We start from the raw sequence: 20,376 nt of genomic DNA, 5'->3' as shown, positions 1-20,376 counted from the left end.
GATTTTTAGAGAGGGAGAGCAAAACATCCATGTGAGAGTGAAACGTTGCTTAGCTGCCTCCTGCACACCCACTAGGGATCTAGCCCACAACCCAGACAATCCAGACAAGTGCCCTGACCAGGAATCAAATTGACAAACTTCCCGTTCACTGGATGATGCCCAACCAACTGAGCCACACTGCCAGGGCGGTAGCTTACATTTTTAATTTTTGTGGAAGCTCCATACTGTTTTCTATAGTGACTGCACCAATTTACATCCCTACCAGCAGTGTATGAAGATCCCCTTTTCCTTATATCCTCTCCAGTTCTTACTGTTGGTCTTATTGATAATAGCCATTCTAACAGATGTAATATCTCATTGTGATTTTTATTTATTTATTTTATTTTTTATTTTATTTTTTTTAATATATTTTTTATTGATTTTATACAGAGAGGAAGGGAGAGAGATAGAGAGTTAGAAACATCGATGAGAGAGAGTCATCGATCAGCTGCCTCTTGCACATCCCCTACTGGGGATATGCCCGCAACCAAGGTACATGCCCTTGACCGGAATCGAACCCGGGACCCTTCAGTCCCCAAGCCGACGCTCTATCCATTGAGCCAAACCGGTCCCGGCTCATTGTGATTTTTATTTTTATTTCTTTTGATTAATGATGAGCTTCTTTCCATGTCCTAGGGAAAATGACTAATTCAAACCCTCTGCTTATATTTTTAATTGGACACTCCAACCAAGCCACAGTTGGTTTGTTGTACTTTATGTATTTAGGATATTCGCCCCATATTGGAGGTATGTTAGTTTGATGTAGTCCTATTTATTTAATTTTGCTTTTACTTTCCTTGCCTTTGGAATTTACAAAAACCCCTCGGGTTTAGTGCCTATGTATTCTTCTGTGTTTTGTTTCAGATCTTCTGTTCCAAGTCTTTAATACATTTTGAATTAATTTTTGTGCACAGTACTAGCAGCTAATTTTCTTTTCCATGTGACTTTCTAGTTTTCCCAACACCATTTATTGAAGAAACTTTCCTTTTACCAGTGGTTTTTTTTTTTTTTTTTTTTTGGCTCCTTTGTTGAAAACTAGTTGGCATATCATAGTATGTTTGTTTTAGGCTTCTGGGCAATTCTGTTCTTATTGGTGTCTTTTTCTGCCAAAACCATACTGTTTTTATTACTGTAGCTTTATAAAAAAGTTTGAAGCCAGGGAGTGTGATAACCTCTAGCTTTGCCTTTTTTGTGTGTGTGTGTTGCTTTGGTTTTTCAGGGCTATTTGAGATTCCATAGAAATTTGAAGATTTTTTGTTTGTTCTATTTCTGTGAAAAATGCCATATTGATTGGGATTGCATTAAATTTATATAATTTATGTAATAAGGCCGTTTCAACAATACCAACCTATGAACACAGAACATCTTTACATTTCCTTGTGTCAATTTCTTTCAACATCATCTAAATTTTCAATATACAGGTAGGTCTCGCCTTCACTTCCCTTCAGTTTATTCCAGGTATTCTATCATTTTTTATGTAATTTCTAAATGGGATTGTTTTCATTTTTCTTTCTGGTGTTTCATTGGTAGTACCCTATATTGATTTTTGTATCCTAAGACTTTGCTGTTAATTGTTTTTAAGTCTTTGGTGTAGGGTTTTCTGTATGTAGAATCATGTAATCTGCAAATAGTGAGTTTTCTTTCTTCATTTCCAATTTGGATGGCTTTTCTTTTGCCTGATTGCTGTGGCTAAGACTGTGTCTTGTTCCTCTGATCAGCTGTGTTTACTGTTAAGGACACCATGGCTGTTACTAATTGGATACAAAACATCTATTGGGCAGTGTTTTCAGATAGTAATCTGGAAGAACTGCTTGCAATTTTCTCATGGAATGAATCCATCCATCATGCAGCCTTGGGGAATGTCATGCTTCAACAACCCCCACCCCCCCATGGCTCTGTTATCAGGTACTTCAGTGTTAGTCTGAGAAAGTACGTTTGGGCACTAAAATTAGAGGAAAGAAGTTGTGTAGGGAACATTTCCTAGGCAGTCCTGAAGGGAGGAAGAGCAGAAATGGAGGGAGAGGCTTCTTCCAGGGACTCAGTTGGCTTACTCCTGTTACCCAGAAGCCACAGCCACTGCCATGTAAGTACTAACAATGCCGGAGTGCCAGGGTGAGTCCACGAGGAAGTTCTCAGGGGCTCAGGCAGAGTGAGAACAGAAACAGTGTAGTGTGTGTGTGTGTCACATTGTAGGGCTGCCACCTAACTTATCTTCCGTGGTAATTCTGAGGTTTTTCTCTGTGTGTTTTGTTTTGTTTTGACTGTTAAATATCTACAGTAAAATACTGGTCATTTAGAATGGTGCCTCTCAAATAATGTGCATCTCACTCACCTGGGAGCTGGGATGGCAGCACCTGCTGCTGAGCCCAGAGCAGGAACATCCAGCAGCAGCTTTCCTGCAGGTGCTGGGACGCAGCGAGGGCCTGCACCTGCAGGAAAGGTCACACAGGGGATGAATGCAGCTGCCCGACTTTCCCGCTGGCTGTCTTTATTAGAGAGCCGCTTCCATTTGTGACCAGTAACTGACTGGGTGAGAACACATGTGAGTGAGAACATTTTTTTTCACTCTAGGACCTTAAATATCAAACCAACTCTTTGACAGCCATAAGCTACTCGATTATTTCAAAGAAAAAATGTATACAAAAAATGAAAAGCATTTTTTTCTCAAATGGCTGTTGAATTTATTTGCTTGATCAATAATGGTCCTGGCAAAAATTAGTTAATCAACACAGACAACTGTAATGAAATACTAAACTTTAAAAAATCCATGATACCTTGATAGAAATTAGAGTTTACACAAACAAAAAGAAACCTCCAATGTTGCCAGCAAATATAATATGAATGTCATATGACCAACAGGACAGCAAGAAGGCTTTTATACATTTATATTTGACACCTGATCATATTTTCAGTCACCATAGTATCTTCTCTCCAGGTTTAAAAAAATAGTATGCTGATTTCTATAACAAAGCTTTCTTTTCGTACAAAAATCAAATAATGGCCAACAAGTCACAACAGTGCAATAGGTAGAAGATTAAAAACTGCATCAAACAGGTGCTGAAAATAAATACTAACTAGGAGGAGGAGAGGACGAGCCTCCTGGGGGGTTGTTGCCATCACCTTGGCTGTGAGCCTTCACAGCCATGAGCTGACCTCCTCTTGGGTGCCGCTGATCTGGGCGGAACAAAGCATGACTGAACAAAGGTGCCTGAGGGCGCCCTCAGGTCACCAGTGAAGTAGCAAAAGCAAGAAAATGGAGTTGGGGATCACAGCTATCATTAAAAGGAAAAGTTGTTTTTTCTATTGCTCAGTCTCGTCAATTGGGAGTCCATCGGCAGTTCGGATTATTGAGAACTTTTGTTTAACAGCATATATATGGCTTATTCAGGCAAAGAGACATTTACATTCTAGCCCAAGCAAGCAATCAAAGTCATTCTGTTTGTAATGGAAGGTGAGTAACAGAAGATTTCTGGTTTGAGAAACAGGTCCTTTGTGTGGATTCCTTGGGTCAAGGTGGCTACCTCAGACCAACCCAGCGAAGAGCATTTGCTCATCAACAGCAATGAGTACCTAGAGGAGCCAGGCTGCTCCAGGACTGGCAGGCCAGCTGCTTGGGCAGCTCTGTCTGCCACCAGCCAGGCCAGCCTGCTGACTCAGGCGCGAGGACTGTGTTTTAGGACTGTCAAAAGAGAGGATGACAAGAGTGAGTGAAGGTAACCCCCGTAAGAGCCATTCTGGCCAGTCAGGAATTACGAGGCAGCTCCCCATGATATAATCTGCACCAAAAAGGTATAAAAGGCACAAGCAAGAGTGACTAGGTAAGCAGTGACCCTGGAGGGTGAGACTGGGGCGAGCCACAAGGCAGGAACAGTATTTACCTTGTTTGGTTCCTCCCCTTAAACGAGAGAAAGAGATCCTGATTCTGCCGTAATAAAAAAGCAAAGATGATTTTTGGTTTAAAAAGAAGCCACTCAAGGGTTAAAATAGTTATTTTAAGTTAACAAAGAAAATTAATCTTCAAATAAGCTATCTGGAAAACTCATCTGTCCCCTACAACCCTACAGCGCGACCACTGTGTTCTCCTCCCATAACCTGAGCCTGACGCAGAGAAGTGTGTGTGTGTGTGTGTGTGTGTGTGTGTAAGAAGGAAGAGTCTCTGGGAAGAAAAGGTATCTTTACAGAATGTACACAGAATGTACAGCAGAGAGTTGTCCAGTCTGACTCTCGGGATTACAGTAAGATGCACAGGTCTGGTTAGGTCTGGAGATCCCATGACCTCAGGATGCTCAGATGGGCGTCTCTTTCCTGTCTCTGCTCGGGGACGGCTTGGCCTGCTCCTTGCCTGCCTTTGGCTGCTCTTTCGTTGCTTTTGCCTCCGGGGCGCCGTCTCTGGGGGGTGGGAAAGCGCCCCCGCGCCTCTCGGGCTCCTCTTCCTCCGCCGCCTGGGGCTCGGACTTGGCTCGCTGTAGCTGGAGCAGGCGGAGCTGCACGCGCAGTTCAACGATGGCCTCTCGCTCCTCGTGGATTGCTTGGTTCAAATGATTGTTCTTGATCTTGAGGAATGACAGAAAAGAACCATTCTCAAAACGACTGATTCCCGAGCAGAGAACAGATTTGCTGTTTTTGTTTTAGTAAATTTAGTTGTGAAGTGAAAGACATGACCATGAATAAGCAACTGAGGCCCATAAACTCTATTCCAAAATACAAAAAAAGAGTATCTTAAGACAAATGTACTAATAGAAAATAATTGTTTTAATAAGTTTCTAGTGTTTCTGGATGTCTGCTGAAATATACTATCTTGTTCAAACCATGAGAGTATTATCTTTGTATCCCAAGTGTTATAATCCTAGAATATATCTCCCTACTTAGGATTTTTAATATAATTTGTAAAATGTTAACAAAATAAGGTGCCAACTTGAAACCTGTCTAAAGAATGGAAGCTACCTGGTGGCCTAGGACTCAGCCACTGCTCTGCTTCTCTGGCTACATAGCGAGTGTCTGGACCTTGAGCCTCACTGGGCAGCCTCTCTGAACTCTGTCCCCAGGTTCTGTGGAGAGGACTTTTGTGGGTGGCGGATTTGTATGGAATTCATCTAATTTTCTATGAGGAAGGTAGGTTCTGGTTTGCCCCAGCAGCTGAGTGCACCTGAATGAGGGAAACAAAGCTGTATCACTTTCTTACATTTCCTTTCTGAGAAGAGAATGGCCTCTCGGAACCTTTAGATTAAACACCTAGAGACAATGTTTTATTTGGGGTAAGGGGAAATTCTGATCAAGATAATTTACTTCTGTTGTTTTACGGCAGTTGTCTCCCAGTTCCCTAGTGCCGCGTTTACTCTCTGGCTGCTTTACAGGTAAAGTTCCAAGAGAAAACTGTCATTCATGTCTCCCAGAGGGAGATTTTCCATGTCTCCCAGGAGGTTTTCCTTCTCACATTAGCCTTTCTTTTTCTGTTCACCTTCTCTGTGAACACAGACCAGACCACTCAAAGCTGCTCAAACTGGCACTGTCAGGTGAGGCTTTTTCCAAGTGGGAGAGGTCTCTACAGTCAGGAAAAGTCACCGCACCTCAGGGACAGCCTGGCCCGGCCACACCTGTGCCACCTGCTTGGCCAGCAGTCAACATCCACCTAACTCCTCTCTACTCAGCCTCCCTAGCTAGTTACCAAGGAGAAGGAAAATTCTAAGGAGAAATACATAGCTGCTACAACTTTCTAGAAGTTAGTGTGATTTTTTGTGATTTTTTAAAAAAACTCACTTCTAGCTCTTCATTCTGTCTCTGTAAATCTTCCAAAATGATCTGGAGCTCCTCTTCATCCTCACTCTCACTCTCACTCTCAGAGGAATACTCCTCCGTCTCACTCCGGCCGTGCTGCTGGCGACTAATGGTGACAGAGGCAGAAGAACGTGACAGGTAACTGGAGAAAAGTATGCTTGTCTGTTACCTTCCTCCTTTAGATTTACCAGGTTTTCACAAGTCTACTTAATATAACACCATTGTTTACATTTAATAAGTAAGAAACTTAGGATGATTAATTTTACATGCCTAGTTCTTTTACATGGAAGTCTGAGAGCTGAAACCATTATGCTTCTGTTTAAGTAAACACCTGGGAAATTTCAAAACCCTTTACCTCTGAATTTCGGCAATCTCAGCTCTAAGGCGCTCGATCTCTTCTTTCTCGGAGGCAATCTGTCGGCGGAGAAACTGCTCCATGGCTAGAAGCTCCTCCTGTTCAGTCAGGATCTCATTCTCCTAAAATAATGATCAGTGTGAACCCTTTGAGAGTAGGACTGTAAGGTATGTCACTCTTTTGGGGTCTCCTATGTTGTCTCGAATTCTGTAGCCGCATACATATAACACACTAGTAATGGGAAAGCTTGTACTGCACAACCAAAAAAAAGATCCTGTTTCTTTCTTGCCAAGGAAAGACTCCTGTGAGAAAAGGTAAACCAAGTTACTTGGAAGGAATGACAACACATAAAGCGCCACTCAGGAGTCCCTATGGGGCTTGCCCTCTGGGCACAAAGCTGAAGTTCCAAGTTTTTGCTTCCCAGTCCTTTCTCAATAAAGGGAGAGTATCTGGGGCCCAAGATGGCCGGCCTCCAGTAGTGTCACTGCGAAGAGAAGAACCCAGATGTACAGCTGGTGTCAGCATCACCTTAAAGCAGATCCTGTGCAGGAAAGATGTTCACAGAAGAAATCTCACTGCAAGCCACCACCCCCATAAACCACACCCCCAAAGAGAATATTCAAACAGTAAATATTCTGCTTTAGCAGAATATGGATTTCTAAAACTGATGGATTCAGCCTGGTTTTGCTAGTGGACTGAAGGGTCCCAGTTTCAATTCTAATCAAGGGCACGTGCCTGGGTTGTGGGGCGTGCAGGAGGCAGCCAATCAATGATTCTCTCTCATCATCGATGTTTCCATCTTTGTTTCCATCTCTTTTTCCCTCTCCCTTCCTCTCTCAAATCAATAAAAATATAGTAAATAAAAACCTTACAGCTTTGTAAATGAGCTTCTCTATTAGATAGCCAATACACTCTTGAATAACCAATGGGTCAGAGAAGAAATCAAAATAGCATCTTGAGACAAATTAAAATGGAAACAACATACTAAAACTTATCAGATGAATAAAATTATAAGTGATACCACAGAAATACAAAGGGTTTTAAGAAACTACTATGAACATTTATATACCAACAAATAGGAGAACCTAGAAAAAATGGGTAAGTTCTTGAAACATAAAATCTACCAAGATTGAATCATGAAGAAACAGAAAATCTGAACAGACCAATAATGAATAAGGAGATTAAATCCATAATAAAAAAAATCTCCCAACAAACTAAAAAGACTTATAAGAAATGGCTTCATAGGTGAATTCTACCAAGCATTTAAAGAAGTAACGTCAATCCTCCTCCCTCTTTCAGAAAACTGAAGAGGAGGCAACACTCCCAGATTGATTTTACAAAGTCAACATCACCTTCATACCAAGAGCTAGGTGAGGACACTATTAAGAAAAGGAAATTATAGGCCAATATTTCTGTTGAACACATGCAAAAATTCTCAACATACTAACACCACAAAAGATAAGATGCCATGATTAAGTGGAATTTACCTGAGGACAGCTCAACATAATAAAGAATAAAAATCATATCTCAATCAATGCAATAAAACAGTTGACAAAATTCAACCAGAAGTCCTAGCCAGAATGATTAGAATAAGAAGAAGAAAAAAAAAAAGTAACCAAATTTGGTAAAAAATAAGAGCGGGGGGGGGGGGGGGGGGGTGGTGGTGTAGCGCAATGTTAAAATATGTATGCAGATAATAATTTAATTTAAAAAAGTAAAAAAAAAGGCAGATGATCATGATCTTATATGTAGAAAACCCTACAGCCTGGCTGGTGTAGCTAAGATGGTTGAGGGTCATCCCATGCACCAGGAGGTTGCAGGTTCAATTCACAGGGCATATGCCTGGTTGTAGGCTCAATCCCATTACGGGGGCATGCAGGAGGCAGTCGATCAATGATTCTCATAGATGTTTCTATCTCTCCCTCTCCCTTCCTCTCTCTCAAATAAAAAAACTTTTTTTTCTTTAAAGAAAGTTTTATTAAAAAAATAAAACCCTCAAAGATTCCACCAAATAATTGCTAGAGCTAATAAACAGTAAAGCTGTAGGATACAAAATCAACATTCAATATCAGTTGCATTTCTATATACCAACAACAGACCATCTGAAAAATACATTAAGAAAGCAATTCCATTTACAAGAGCATCAAAAGATACTTGGAATAAATTTATATAACATATAAAGGTGAAAGATCGATACACTGAAAACTATAAAACATTGATAAAAGAATTTGAAGATATAAATGGAAAAATGTCCCATGTTCATGGATCAGAAGAAATTTTAAAATATTTTTTAATTGATTTCAGAGAGAAAGGGGAAGAGATAGAAACATCAATGATGAAAGGGAATCATTGATTGGCTGCCTCCTGCACGCCCCCTACTGGGGATCGAGCCTACAACCCAGGCATGTGCCCTTGACCCAGAATCAAACTTGGGACCCTTGAGTCCGTTGTCTGAAGCTCCTGAGCCAAAGCAGCTAGGGCAGAAGAAATAATATTGTTGAAATGCCCATACTACCCAAAGCAATCAATCAACAGATTCAATGAATCTCTATCAAAGTTCCAATGGTGTTTTTCACAGAAATAGAAAAACAATTCTAAAACTCATACAGAAACACAAAAAGCCAAAGCAATTTTAAACAAAATGAATAAAATTAGAGGCATCACACTACCTAATTTCAAAATAGGCTACATAGCTATAATAAAGCAGTATGATATTGGCATATAACCAGACATATAGACTAATGGAGCAGAATAGAGAGCCCAGGAATAAATCCACACATTTATAGTCAATTGATCTTTGACTAAGGTGCCAGGAACACCCAATGGGGAAAGAATCTTTTCAAAAAATTATATTGGCAAAATGGTTTTCCTCATGCAAAATAACGAAATCAGACCCTTATCTCCAAATTTTAGGAAAAAAATCAACTCAAAATGGATTAAAGATTTAAATGTAAGACCTGAAACCATAAAACTATTGAAAGAAAATATAGGAGAGTACCTTGACATTGGTGTGGACAATTAAATTTTTTTTATACACGATCCCAAAAAAACACAGGCAACAAACAAAAATAGATGGAATTGCATCAAATAAAAGGCTTCTGCATAGCAAAGCTTCCCCCCCCCCCAACAGAATGAAGAGACAGCCTATAAATAGAATGTATTTGAAAACCATACATGTGATAGATAGGATTTAATATCCAAAATATACTGAAAACTATAAAAAAAAGGAACTCAAAACAACTTAGGAAAAAAGTAAGGAAAAAAACAAAAAGCAGGCAAAGAACCCTAACATCTCAAAAGATATACAAATGGCTAACAGCTTTATTAAAACATGTTCAATGCCACTCATCATCAGGGAGATGCTAATCAGAACCACAATGAAATATCACCTCATACCAATTAGGACGCAGGAAAAAGGAACCCTTGTACACTGTTGGTGGGAATATAAATTGGTACAGCCATTATGAAAAACATGTGGTTCCTCAAAAACTAAAAATAGAAGTCATTCTCCAGTAATCCCATTTCTGAATATACATCCAAAAGAAATGAAAACAAGATACTGAAGAGATAAATGCACTCCCATATTCACTGCATTATTCAGAAGAATCAAACTACAAAAAAAAACAAAACCCAATCAGCAACACATGAATGGATCAAGTGGTGTGTGTACACACATACACAGAGGAATATTATCTATACTACAGGCCCAGTACACGAAATTTGTGCACGAGTAGGATCTCTAGGCCTGGCCAGCAATTAAGACTGATCTGTGGGGCGACCAGTGGGGCAATTAGGCGGGGAAGGGGAGGGGGCGGGGCACCCTACTGGCGTCTGGCAGCTCCTGCACTGAACATCTGCCCCCTGGTGGACAGTGCATATCAAAGTGACCAATTGTTTCACTGGTCATTCCACCGTTGCATTGATTTGCATATTAGGCTTTTATTATCTAGAATAGGGGTGTCAAACTCATTCAGAGAAGAAGCCAAAATCTAAAATCCAGCCTAAATCGCGAGCCGAATGGTTTACTGAACAGTCATAAACTGACAATGTCATAAACTGAGAGTGGAGTGCAGTGATGATAGCCCGGTGCGGGCCACATTGCAAGGCCTGGCGAGCTGGATTTGGCCCGCGGGCCTTGTGTTTGACACATGTGATCTAGAATATATAAAACACTAATATGCAAATAGACCAAATGGCTGACCAACAGAACTGGTCGCTATGATGTGCGCACATGTGGGCTTCAGCAGCAGGCAGCAGAGCGTGGAACATGGCAGGCATTGGCTGCAGTGGGATGGTAGGGCAGGTGAGCAGGGGCTCCAGACCACGGCGGGCACTGGTTGCTGTCATTGGGGCGAGCCTCTGGTGGTAACTGAGAATTCTTTGCTCCCAGGCGTTGCAATCCTGTCAGGCACTCACCTGCTCCCAGTGCTGGCCCCACTCGCACCTGCTGATGGTGTCTGGTGCTGGTCCTGATCGCTAGGCTCCATCAGTGGGTGGGAGCAGTGGCAGCTGGATCTGATCGCCCCTGAGGGCTTCTCCCCTTCCCCCTGTTCCTGAGGGGCGATTAGGGCAGCACTGATGGAGCTGGCCCTGCTCACACCAACTGCTGGTACCAACCCCAATCTCTCTGTGCCATCAGCAGGTGCAAGGAGGGCGGACCCCGTCAGCATGGTAGTGGTAGTGGTAGTGGCGGATACAGGGCTGCTGGCAGATGAGACTGGGGGCCGTGGGAGAAAGGGCGGGGGGGGGGGGGGGGGGTGTGAGGAGATGGGCCAAGACCTGCCCCCATGCTCACCGCAGCCTTGCAGCCCACAGTTCCTTTCAAGGAGCACGGATGTGTGTACTGGGTCCTTGATATAGGACAGGGGTCGGCAACCTTTAAGACATTAAGAGCCACTTGGACCCGTTTTCGAAGGAAAAAAAAAACCTCAGAGCCGCAAAACCATTGCGACATAAGTGATACAGCTCCCCGCCCCGCCCTGCTATCTGCCCTGCTAGTGTCGGACCTGCTGGGGGCCGCAGCAAAGGTTCAAAAGAGCCGCAGGTTGCCGACCCCTGATATAGGATAATACTGTGTTGAATATTAAAAATGTACTTAAGAGTAAATTTCAGGTACTCTCATCACACACACACAAAAAAGTTACTATGGGAGGTGATAATATTAATTAACCTGACTATAATTATCTCATTTCGTATATATACAATTTTAATTTTTTTAAAAAAAGGAAGCTTGCAGAACAGAGAAAAAGACTAACTTACCTGGGCAAGGAGAATATTTATAACTTCTTCATTTTCATTCATTTCTTCTTTGGAAACATCCTCTTTTGAAAGACTGGCTATCTCTTGTGCAATCTTGGTTTCACACTCCTGTCAAGTAGGACAAATGAAAAAAACAACTGATCAGCTTATATGTAACACATATTCAATAAATCACATCATTACCATTCTAGAAGTTTCCTTCTCATTTCCGAGAATTGAAAAAAAATAAACCGTAGAGGAACCATCTGGATAAATGGACATTTGTTAACAGGAAATGTTAATTGGAAAATAACATGTGGATCTTAACCTGTAGCTACAGTGTGAAAACGTGCAATTTTGGTTAGTGTGCTCACCATTTCTGGAACCCTTTCACACAAATTGTCTTCTGTGGTACTTTTTTTGGTGGGGATTTTAGCATACAATTCAATTCGTTTTAACAAATGTATACAGCCAAGGAACCACCACCACAATCATAATATAGAACAGTTCTATCACCACACAAAATACCCTTGAGCTCTTCCACCATCTGTTGTCCCTGGCACCACTGATCTGTTTCCTATTGCTATAGTTTGGCTTTTTCGTGAGTTTCGTATAAATTAAATCAATCAGTAGTCTGTTTTCTCTGGCTTCTTTCACTTAGCATAATGATTTTAACAATTCTATTTTGTTGTTTGTATCAGGAATTTGCTGAGTAATACTGATGTGAATGTACCCCAATTTGTTTATACACTCACCAGCAGATGACATTGGGGTCCTACTTAGTTTTGACCAATTTCAACTAGAGCTGTTATGGACATTTTGTAAAAGCTCTGTGTGGGTGAGTAATGCTTTCTTAAATAACTAGAAGTGGCATTGCTGGGTTATATGACAACCGTACATTTAACTATAAGAAACTGCCAAAATGCTTTCCAAAATTACTGCACTATTTTGTACTATCAAGAGCAATAAGAGTATCAGTTGCTCTATATTCTTGTCAACATTTGTTTTTCTTTTTAATTTTAGCCATACTGATTGTTGTGTAGTATTATCTCATTGTGGTTTTAATTTGCATTTCCTCAATAACTAATGATGTTAAACATCTTTACACATGCTTATTTGCCATCTGTATATCATCTTTGGTGAACTGCCTGTTCAAATTTTTGCCTATTTAAAATTGAATTGTTAATGTAATAAATGTACCACTCTGATGAGGGGTACTGATAATGGCAGAGGCTATGCATGTGTGTTGGAGAGGGGATATATGCAAATTCTCTATACCTTTCTCACATTTTGCTATAAACCTAAAACTACTCTGGAAAAATAAAATCTTAAAAAAAAAAAAAAAAAGTTTTGTCTTCCTATTAAGTTGTAAGAAGGTTTTTTAAAAATAGATTTTATCAGTCCCAGAGCCAAGCAGCATACACTAAACTACAGGGGAGATCAAAAGTCTGACTCATGCACCCACACTTATCAGGAGTCATATGCCACTCTTCCTGTTCCTAGATAAAGGAAATCCCTCCTGATCTTTAGTACCTCCATGTGTTTCCAAAGATCTGACTCAAATGCCCCAGTGGAAGTATCACTCTCCAACTGCTTCTCATGGTTAGGAAGCTCCTTTTACAGGTACAACCAACCAGGAAATGACAAAACATCTCTTAGTCAAATAATTTGTTCAAATGAAACATTTCTCTAATACCAATCTGAAGAATCAGTAAGTTAAAACTGGGAAAATTAGAACTGGGAACTTCTAAACAAATAAGTTTTCCATCAGGACCTTTACTTCAAGAAATGTGTATATATTGTATTTTTAAAAGAAATAACTTAAAAGAGTATATGAAAGATCCTAGTACATTCTTTTTATATTTTATTATAAACACAACATACCAAAAATAATAAATTTACTCACTTGTCTTTTAGCTTCTCTCAGTTTTCTTTTGAGGGCTGTCAAAATTCTTTGTACTTCCCATAATCTTTCTTCTTTAGATAAATCCTTTATCCCACCCTGCAGATCTCGATGTAAACAATTCAAAAGAAACTCCTAGAAAACAATAAATTACACACTTCTGATCAGTCACACCCTATCACCTTAAAATAAAACCATGCAATTTCTAAAGATGTAGAATCAATTGTTTTGCTTTTCTCTCTTTTTTTAATTCTCACCTGAGGGGATGTTTATTGATTTGAGAGAGGAGCGTAGAAAGAAAGAAACATCAATGTAAGAGAGAAACATTTATCGGTTGCCTCCTGTGGGCACCCTGACTGGGCTGGGGGTGGGGAGCTGGGGGAGCTGGAATGGCATGGGGGTCCAACCCACAATGTACTCTGACTGGTAATTGAACCTACAATCTTTTTGGTATTCAGGATGAAGCTACCAGGCCAGGGATCCACTATTTTTTAACCCTTTGCACTCCGCTGTCCCCTCTCAGGGGACATTGGAATTCTAGCATATCACTCGGATGTCCCCTCTCAGGGGAGATTGCAGTTTATTAGTGATTACGGGAAATTGAGTTAATTCAACGCACGTGTCCGCCGCAAAGTAGCGTCGAGTAGCTGGTAGCCAATGTCCAGAATGGTTCGGAGTGCAAAGGGTTAGTCATCATTAAAAGAATGAAGTAGCAGCACAAATTTTTTTTTTAGGATATGACTAAAAAATCATGCTTGAAAGAAACCAAGATGGCGGCAGCATAGGTAAACACCTAAACTTGCTTCAGTGCACAACTACTTCAAAACTATAACTAAAAGAGAAAACGGACATCATCCAGAACCACAGGAAGGCTGGCTAAGTGGAAATTCTACAACTAGAAGGGAAGAGAAAAGCACAGTGAGACTCAGAGGAGCGACAGAAGTAAAGTCCAGAGGTACAGAGGCGTGTGCATGTGTGCAGAGAGGGCTGGCAACTGTGTACGAAGCTGGCTTTTTCAATCCACAGGGAAGACACAAGCTCTCGATTGCTCAGAACTCCAGTTCTGGGTGAGACTCTAGACTCATATGGGAAGAAACTGGACTGTCTGGCAGCAGGCGGAACTCTAGGGCAGCTTTTTCTCAGATGTGCTTGCAGCAATTACCAAGGGATACTGAGACCCAGGGGCCTCTAAGGAAAGGGCTGATGGGAAGCCATTGCTGTTTGCTTTGCCCTGAGGCTCCACCCCATCCAAGCTGTGCACAGAAGCTTTTGCATATGAATGGCCTGGTCCTTTAAAAACTAAACTTGCCTAACAAACTGCAGCTGAATCAGAAAGACCCAGAACATCCACAAAAATAAAAGGCCCAAGGCCCCACAGTAGCTTGCATTGCTTAACAGCTGGGCCTCATCTGGGCACCTCCAAAACCCAAACAAAGTAGAGGAATCTGCAGATCTCTCTGTAGCTACTACTGGGTGGCCTCAGGCAGAGGCTAAATCAACACACTCCTTGGACATCCAAGAGCCAGTGTACCCAGAGGTCAGAGTAGGACCATCCAGATTACAACTCCTCAGATCCATAAAGGGACACACTTTGGGCAGACTCAGCACAAAGCCCCACGGAAGCAAAACTTGCCCCATAAGGATGTCTCCAACACATAAGTTCTCCCATCGTAGACACAGCTGATCCTTACAACCAATTGGTCTGGAGGTCAATTCTGCCCAGTGATACCAACAGCAATCAAGGCTTAACTACAACAAGTCTGTGCACACAGCCCACAAAGGGGTGCACAAGAGTATCTACCTCAGGTGTCTGGGGAGGCTGAGCCACTGGGCCCCGATAGGATACTAGCACACAAAGCCACTCTATCAACTCAGGGAAGCAGCCAAAATGCAGAGACAAAGAAACAGGTCACAAATGAAAGAAAGGAAGAAAAGCAAACAACTTGATATAGAGTTCAAAACCACAGTTATAAGGGTTTTCAAGAATTTTCTAGAAAAGGCCAATAAATTTAGTGAGACCCTCGAGGATATGAAAAAGGACCAATTAGAAATTAAACATACACTGACTGAAAAAATAATATACAGAGATCCAACAGCAGACTAAAGGATCATAAGAATCAAGTCAAAGATTTGAAATACAAAGAAGCAAAAAACACCCAAATGGAAAAGAAAAAAGAAAAAAGAATCCAAAAATATGAAGGTAGTGTAAGGAGCCTCTGGGACAACTTCAAGCGAACCAACATCAGAATTATGGGGGTGCCAGAAGAAGAGAGAGCACAGCATACTGAAAACCTATTTGAAGAAAACTTCCCCCACCTGGTGAAAGAAATAGATTTACAAGTCCAGGAAGTGCACAGAACCCCAAATAAAAGGAATCCAAAGAGGACCACACCAAGACATATCATAATTAAAATGCCAAGAGCAAAAGACAAAGAGAGAATATTAAAAGAAGCAAGAGAAAAACAGTTACCTACAAGGGAGCACCCATATGATTGTCAGCTGATTTCTCAACAGAAACTATACACAGGCCAGACAGGAGTGGCAAGAAATAGTCAAAGTGATGAATAGCAAGAACCTACAACCAAAATTACTCTACCCAGCAAAGCTATCCATTCAGAACTGAAGGTCAGATAAAGTTCTTCACAGATAAGAAAAAGCTAAAGGAGTTCATCACCACCAAACCAGTATTATATGATATGCTGAAAGGTATTCTTTAAGAAGTGGAAGAAGAAAAAGGTAAAGATAAAAATTATAAACAACAAATACATATCTATCAACAAGTGAATCTAAAAATCAAGTGAGTAAAATATCTGATGAACAGAATAATCTGGTGAAAATAATAAAATCAGGGATATTGAAAGGGAATGAATGGACTGACAGTCTCGAGAGAAAGTGGTGTGGGAGGTGTGGGAAGAGACTGGACAAAAATCATACACTTATGGATGAGGATAGTGGCGAGGTGTAAGGCCATGGGGTGGAGGGGGTGGGTGGGAACCGGGTGAAGAGGGGTTATAGGGTGGGGGGGAAAGAGGAACAACTGTAATAATATGAACAATAAAGATTAAAAAATCATGCTTATTTGTTTTGCCTAGGCATTTGTTTACATTAGTTCAACAGTAGTTCATTCAAGACATCATCAACTACTAAAAAAATGAGGGAGCTCATAGCCAATGGAACGGAAGAAGCAGGGATTTGATAATGTGTATGCAAATAAAAGATGTAATAATAATAAAATGTAAGTTTCTTATTTAGTCCTGAGTTTCTTACTCAGCTTGCCAAGCACACACACATAACCAAATGGCACTGTTTTCTTCTATCAAAGTAGCAAGTGGGAAATCACAGAATATGGGGTCAAGTCTTGGTTCTATAGCTTAGTAACCATGTGACACAGAGTACGTTACTTATAATGTCAGTATTCTTATATGTAGTATATGGTCAGTAATAGCAATCCTGTCTAGATAAGACTGCTTAAAACATTCCCAGAACCATGCTGAGCATCTTTAATGCATTATTTCATTTATTGTAACATTCACATCAAATTATGAGAGGCCCCATTTTAAAATAACTAAAGCTTAAAGAGGTTAAACAATTTGCCTAAAATCTGTCAGTTAATTAGAAGCAGACCAAGAATTTAAAGCCAGGTTTTTCATTTCAAAACCTGTATTCTCTCGATGATACTGACTTAATCTCCATAACATGTGCCTAACATAGCTCCAGGTATACTTTAAAAAGTACCTATGAACAACAGTTTATCTTCAGCATCGTCATCATGTCTCCAAAAGGGTCAGAGCAAAGGCAGGCTCTTTCAGGGCTAAAGCACAGGCTGAGCTCACACACCTGTCTTCTGATCTCCTCCTTGATGCTCTCCTGGGTCTCTGGCAGTGTGGGCATAGTGGCCATGTTAGACCAGCGAAGAGGCTTTGTCACTTGCTTTAGTATCACATTTCCAAAGAGCTCTTGCACATGTGTGAAAAACACATACAGAACACGATTGCTAATCTAAGGGGGAAAAAGTAAAGAAAAGGATTTGTAAGAAAATTAATAACATTGTTTTGTTTCATTTATTTTGTATCTATTGCATGTGTATCCTTTAATCCTGGGCATGAGAATGAAAATTCTCGATAGTGACTAGACATGCTTTGCTAATTAGCGGACAATTTAAAGAAGAGAATGGAAAAAATATACTTGAGTCTGTACTTAGCACCATAAGGAACTGAAAAGAAAAGGATACAGAAGCTGATAACCAATTTATTTCTTCTTAGCACTATAAACTGATTTTTAAAAAATCTTATCATCTTATTATTTTGAGACCTTTTAACACACACATCTGGATCTACTGAAGAATATGAAGAAAGTAAGAGCACTTGGAGTTGTAAAGCTGGACTGAGAGTTTGAGACCTCCAGAGACAATGTCATCTGGGCACATTTGCATAGCCATTGTTTAAAGATGACATTTTTTATGCTACATCAGGACATGAGGTTGGCTGGAAAACTAGCAAGAATTACCTTCTACCTAAAACTCCTATAGCACATTTGAATCTTTCATGATACTATCATCCTTATACTATTACTAAATAACAATGTAATAATTACCAAATTCTGAAATCCTAAGAATGATAACATTGAAATTTGAAAAATATTTTGCTCCCAAAGTATAACCAATGAGCAATAAGAGAATCTGTAGTAAAAGGAAATACACTTACACAGTGTACTTAGACAATGACTAATAATAATAATACAGTATATTGGCCCGAAAGGCTTAAAATAAAAAGTATAAACATCATCTCATTTTTTGTCATTTGTATTTGACCTGAGTAAGATATCAATTACTCTAATTAAAGGAAAACACATCCTCTGTGCCAGCACCAAGTGAGCAGCAATAAATGAAGGCCAACTATTTCTGTTATAAAGAAATACCAATTAACACACTATTCAATTTCCTGAAATCTTCTCAGATTAAGATTCTATAAAATGCTTCTCTAGGACCTATCTTTACGAATGGAACCCTCTATTTAAATCCCTAACCAAGCAAATGCTAGGTCCTTTGTGCATGAGTGTGATGTGTGTGTGTGATATATTGAAGCAATGATGCAATTTGCAGAAGTAGTTGAAATTCTATGAATGAATTCTATGAATGAATTCTGTAATTGCAGGTACCATGGATTCCTCTTCTTCTAATGACAGACCACTATCATGAGGAACTGGTTTATAAATCCACACCAAAGACTATAATATTCATATTATATAGCTACAAGCAAATGGGAAAATACATTCATCATACTCTGTGTTGACATTGTCCATATTGTGAAAAGAAAAAAATAATAATATTCAGGCTAAACCATTATCTACTTATGCTGGTTAATTGCTTGTATGCAACTCAGCAGCGAAAATGTTTCCCCCAAAACCCATGGCACATGTACCTGAACAGTTGGGCTGAGCACTATAGAAATGTTCTGTATGTTCATTTTTGTTTCCAGTTCTTTCGCGATAACATGGTCCATGTGCACGATCAGCCAGGAAATCAGAAGAAAGTTACATTCTGGCAGTTCTTTCAGTAAGCGTTGGAATTCCTGCACTTTCTCACTCTCTGTGCTCCTCCCACAAGCCTCTTCAAAGCGAGGCATAAGTTCTTTGGTAAGCAGGTTTTCCGGAAGGTCTCGCAAATACTGCTTCAGCAAACTGGCTACAGTGTTAGGCTCATACTCTTCCAGATTTGGAGACTCCTCTCTGTCATAGGCTGCTTTCAGCTCATCCACTTTTGATTTAATTCCTTAAAACATTCAAATTCAGAGAAAAAGAGAATATTAGAAGAAGAAAAATCAAACAGCTTTATTTACCCTTGTGCCCACCCCTTGGGGGGCACATATGAGAAAAGCCAATCTGACAATGACAAATCTCTAATTATGAAGTATTTATCTGTAAAAGGTTCACACAATTCCTCTGTAAATAAGATAATAGGAAAAACTATAACTGGAGGGTGAATTTTACTAAAAGTTAAATGATAATAGAAACTCAATATTCAGAAACAGAGTCATAGCAATCAGCGACATTTTAAACAAATATGCCAAGAAACTCAGGAAAATATTATTTTGAAAGTTAAAGATAGATAGATAAAAATTCAGACAAAAACTAAACTACAATCTAAGCATAAAGTCTTGCTCTACAAGGTCAGCCAACAGCTTTTTCTACATAGTCACAAGACTGACAACATAAAATGACAACTTGGTATATATATGCATATTTCAATTTTTATAAGTAAAATCCAAACAGTGAGTTCACTATCAAAACAAACTCTTTGAAAATTCTCCATTAAGTAATTCCCACCTAATTTTTATTTTTAAGTTTTAATTCTTTACATATTTTCTTAATCTAGAATAGAACTGGAACAAAAAAGGTAAAATTTGGGTTTTGCTTTTCTTCCTATTCCGAAAGAAACACTGACACACAAAACGAATGTTTTCAAACATTATCTAAGCTTTTTAAGTCTTAAATCCAATCTGTATTTAAGTAACAAATAACAGTGACTGTTCATAAGAGTATAAAGTTGCTCTCTGGTTGTTTTTTTTTAATACTTAAAACTTTAGGCTAATTATTAGAAACAAGAACAACTTAAGGCTGAACAACTGTAATGGCAAATTTGAATACTAAAGTGTTATCTAAACAGCATTTTAACTTATAGCACTGACATCTGGGCTTTGGCATTCCTTATTTTATGTGAAAACATTTTAATGGCATTATAATAAATGTGTACCTTACCTAGCACTGACAAAATAAAATCAGTAACTCCAAAGATTAAAGTATTATAAATCTCATTTTTGTATAATCTTTATTTTGAGGCAGAAAAGTTAGAAAATAATCCCTATTTTCTTAAATGTTTTCCTTTTAAAAACTGGACACTTCAAATAAAGTATTCCAGGTAGAGAAGTAGCACATACAAAATGGCATTAATGTATTTTAAACTTTAAAACTGGAACTTTTATATGAATAAGCAAGAATCAAAAATCTCCAGCAGAAAACAAAATTCTTATTAGCATTAAAACAAAAAACAAAAAGAAGTCACAGCCTT

At 39.6% G+C, this 20,376-nt stretch overlaps 1 protein-coding gene across 2 annotated transcripts in view; it reads right to left on the bottom strand.

The window, feature by feature from the left end:
• Positions 1–649: 649 nt before the first annotated feature.
• Positions 650–20,376, bottom strand: part of RALBP1 (ralA binding protein 1) — a 36,012-nt gene continuing 16,285 nt past the window's right edge. For both annotated transcript variants that reach the window (XM_084887762.1, XM_084887763.1), the window contains exons 4-10: positions 18,731–19,080; positions 17,148–17,309; positions 13,314–13,445; positions 11,429–11,536; positions 6,170–6,291; positions 5,797–5,920; positions 650–4,592 (exon numbers count right to left, since the gene is read on the bottom strand). In XM_084887762.1, the coding sequence (XP_084743888.1) occupies positions 4,326–4,592; positions 5,797–5,920; positions 6,170–6,291; positions 11,429–11,536; positions 13,314–13,445; positions 17,148–17,309; positions 18,731–19,080 (1,265 nt within the window). In that variant the 3' untranslated portion in view covers positions 650–4,325. The remainder of the gene's footprint in view (positions 4,593–5,796; positions 5,921–6,169; positions 6,292–11,428; positions 11,537–13,313; positions 13,446–17,147; positions 17,310–18,730; positions 19,081–20,376) is intronic.

The sequence above is a fragment of the Pipistrellus hanaki genome (genome assembly GCF_964339955.1).
Source record: "Pipistrellus hanaki genome assembly, chromosome: 6".
NCBI lineage: Eukaryota > Metazoa > Chordata > Mammalia > Chiroptera > Vespertilionidae > Pipistrellus > Pipistrellus hanaki.
This window is presented reverse-complemented; position numbering and strand designations above follow the sequence as displayed.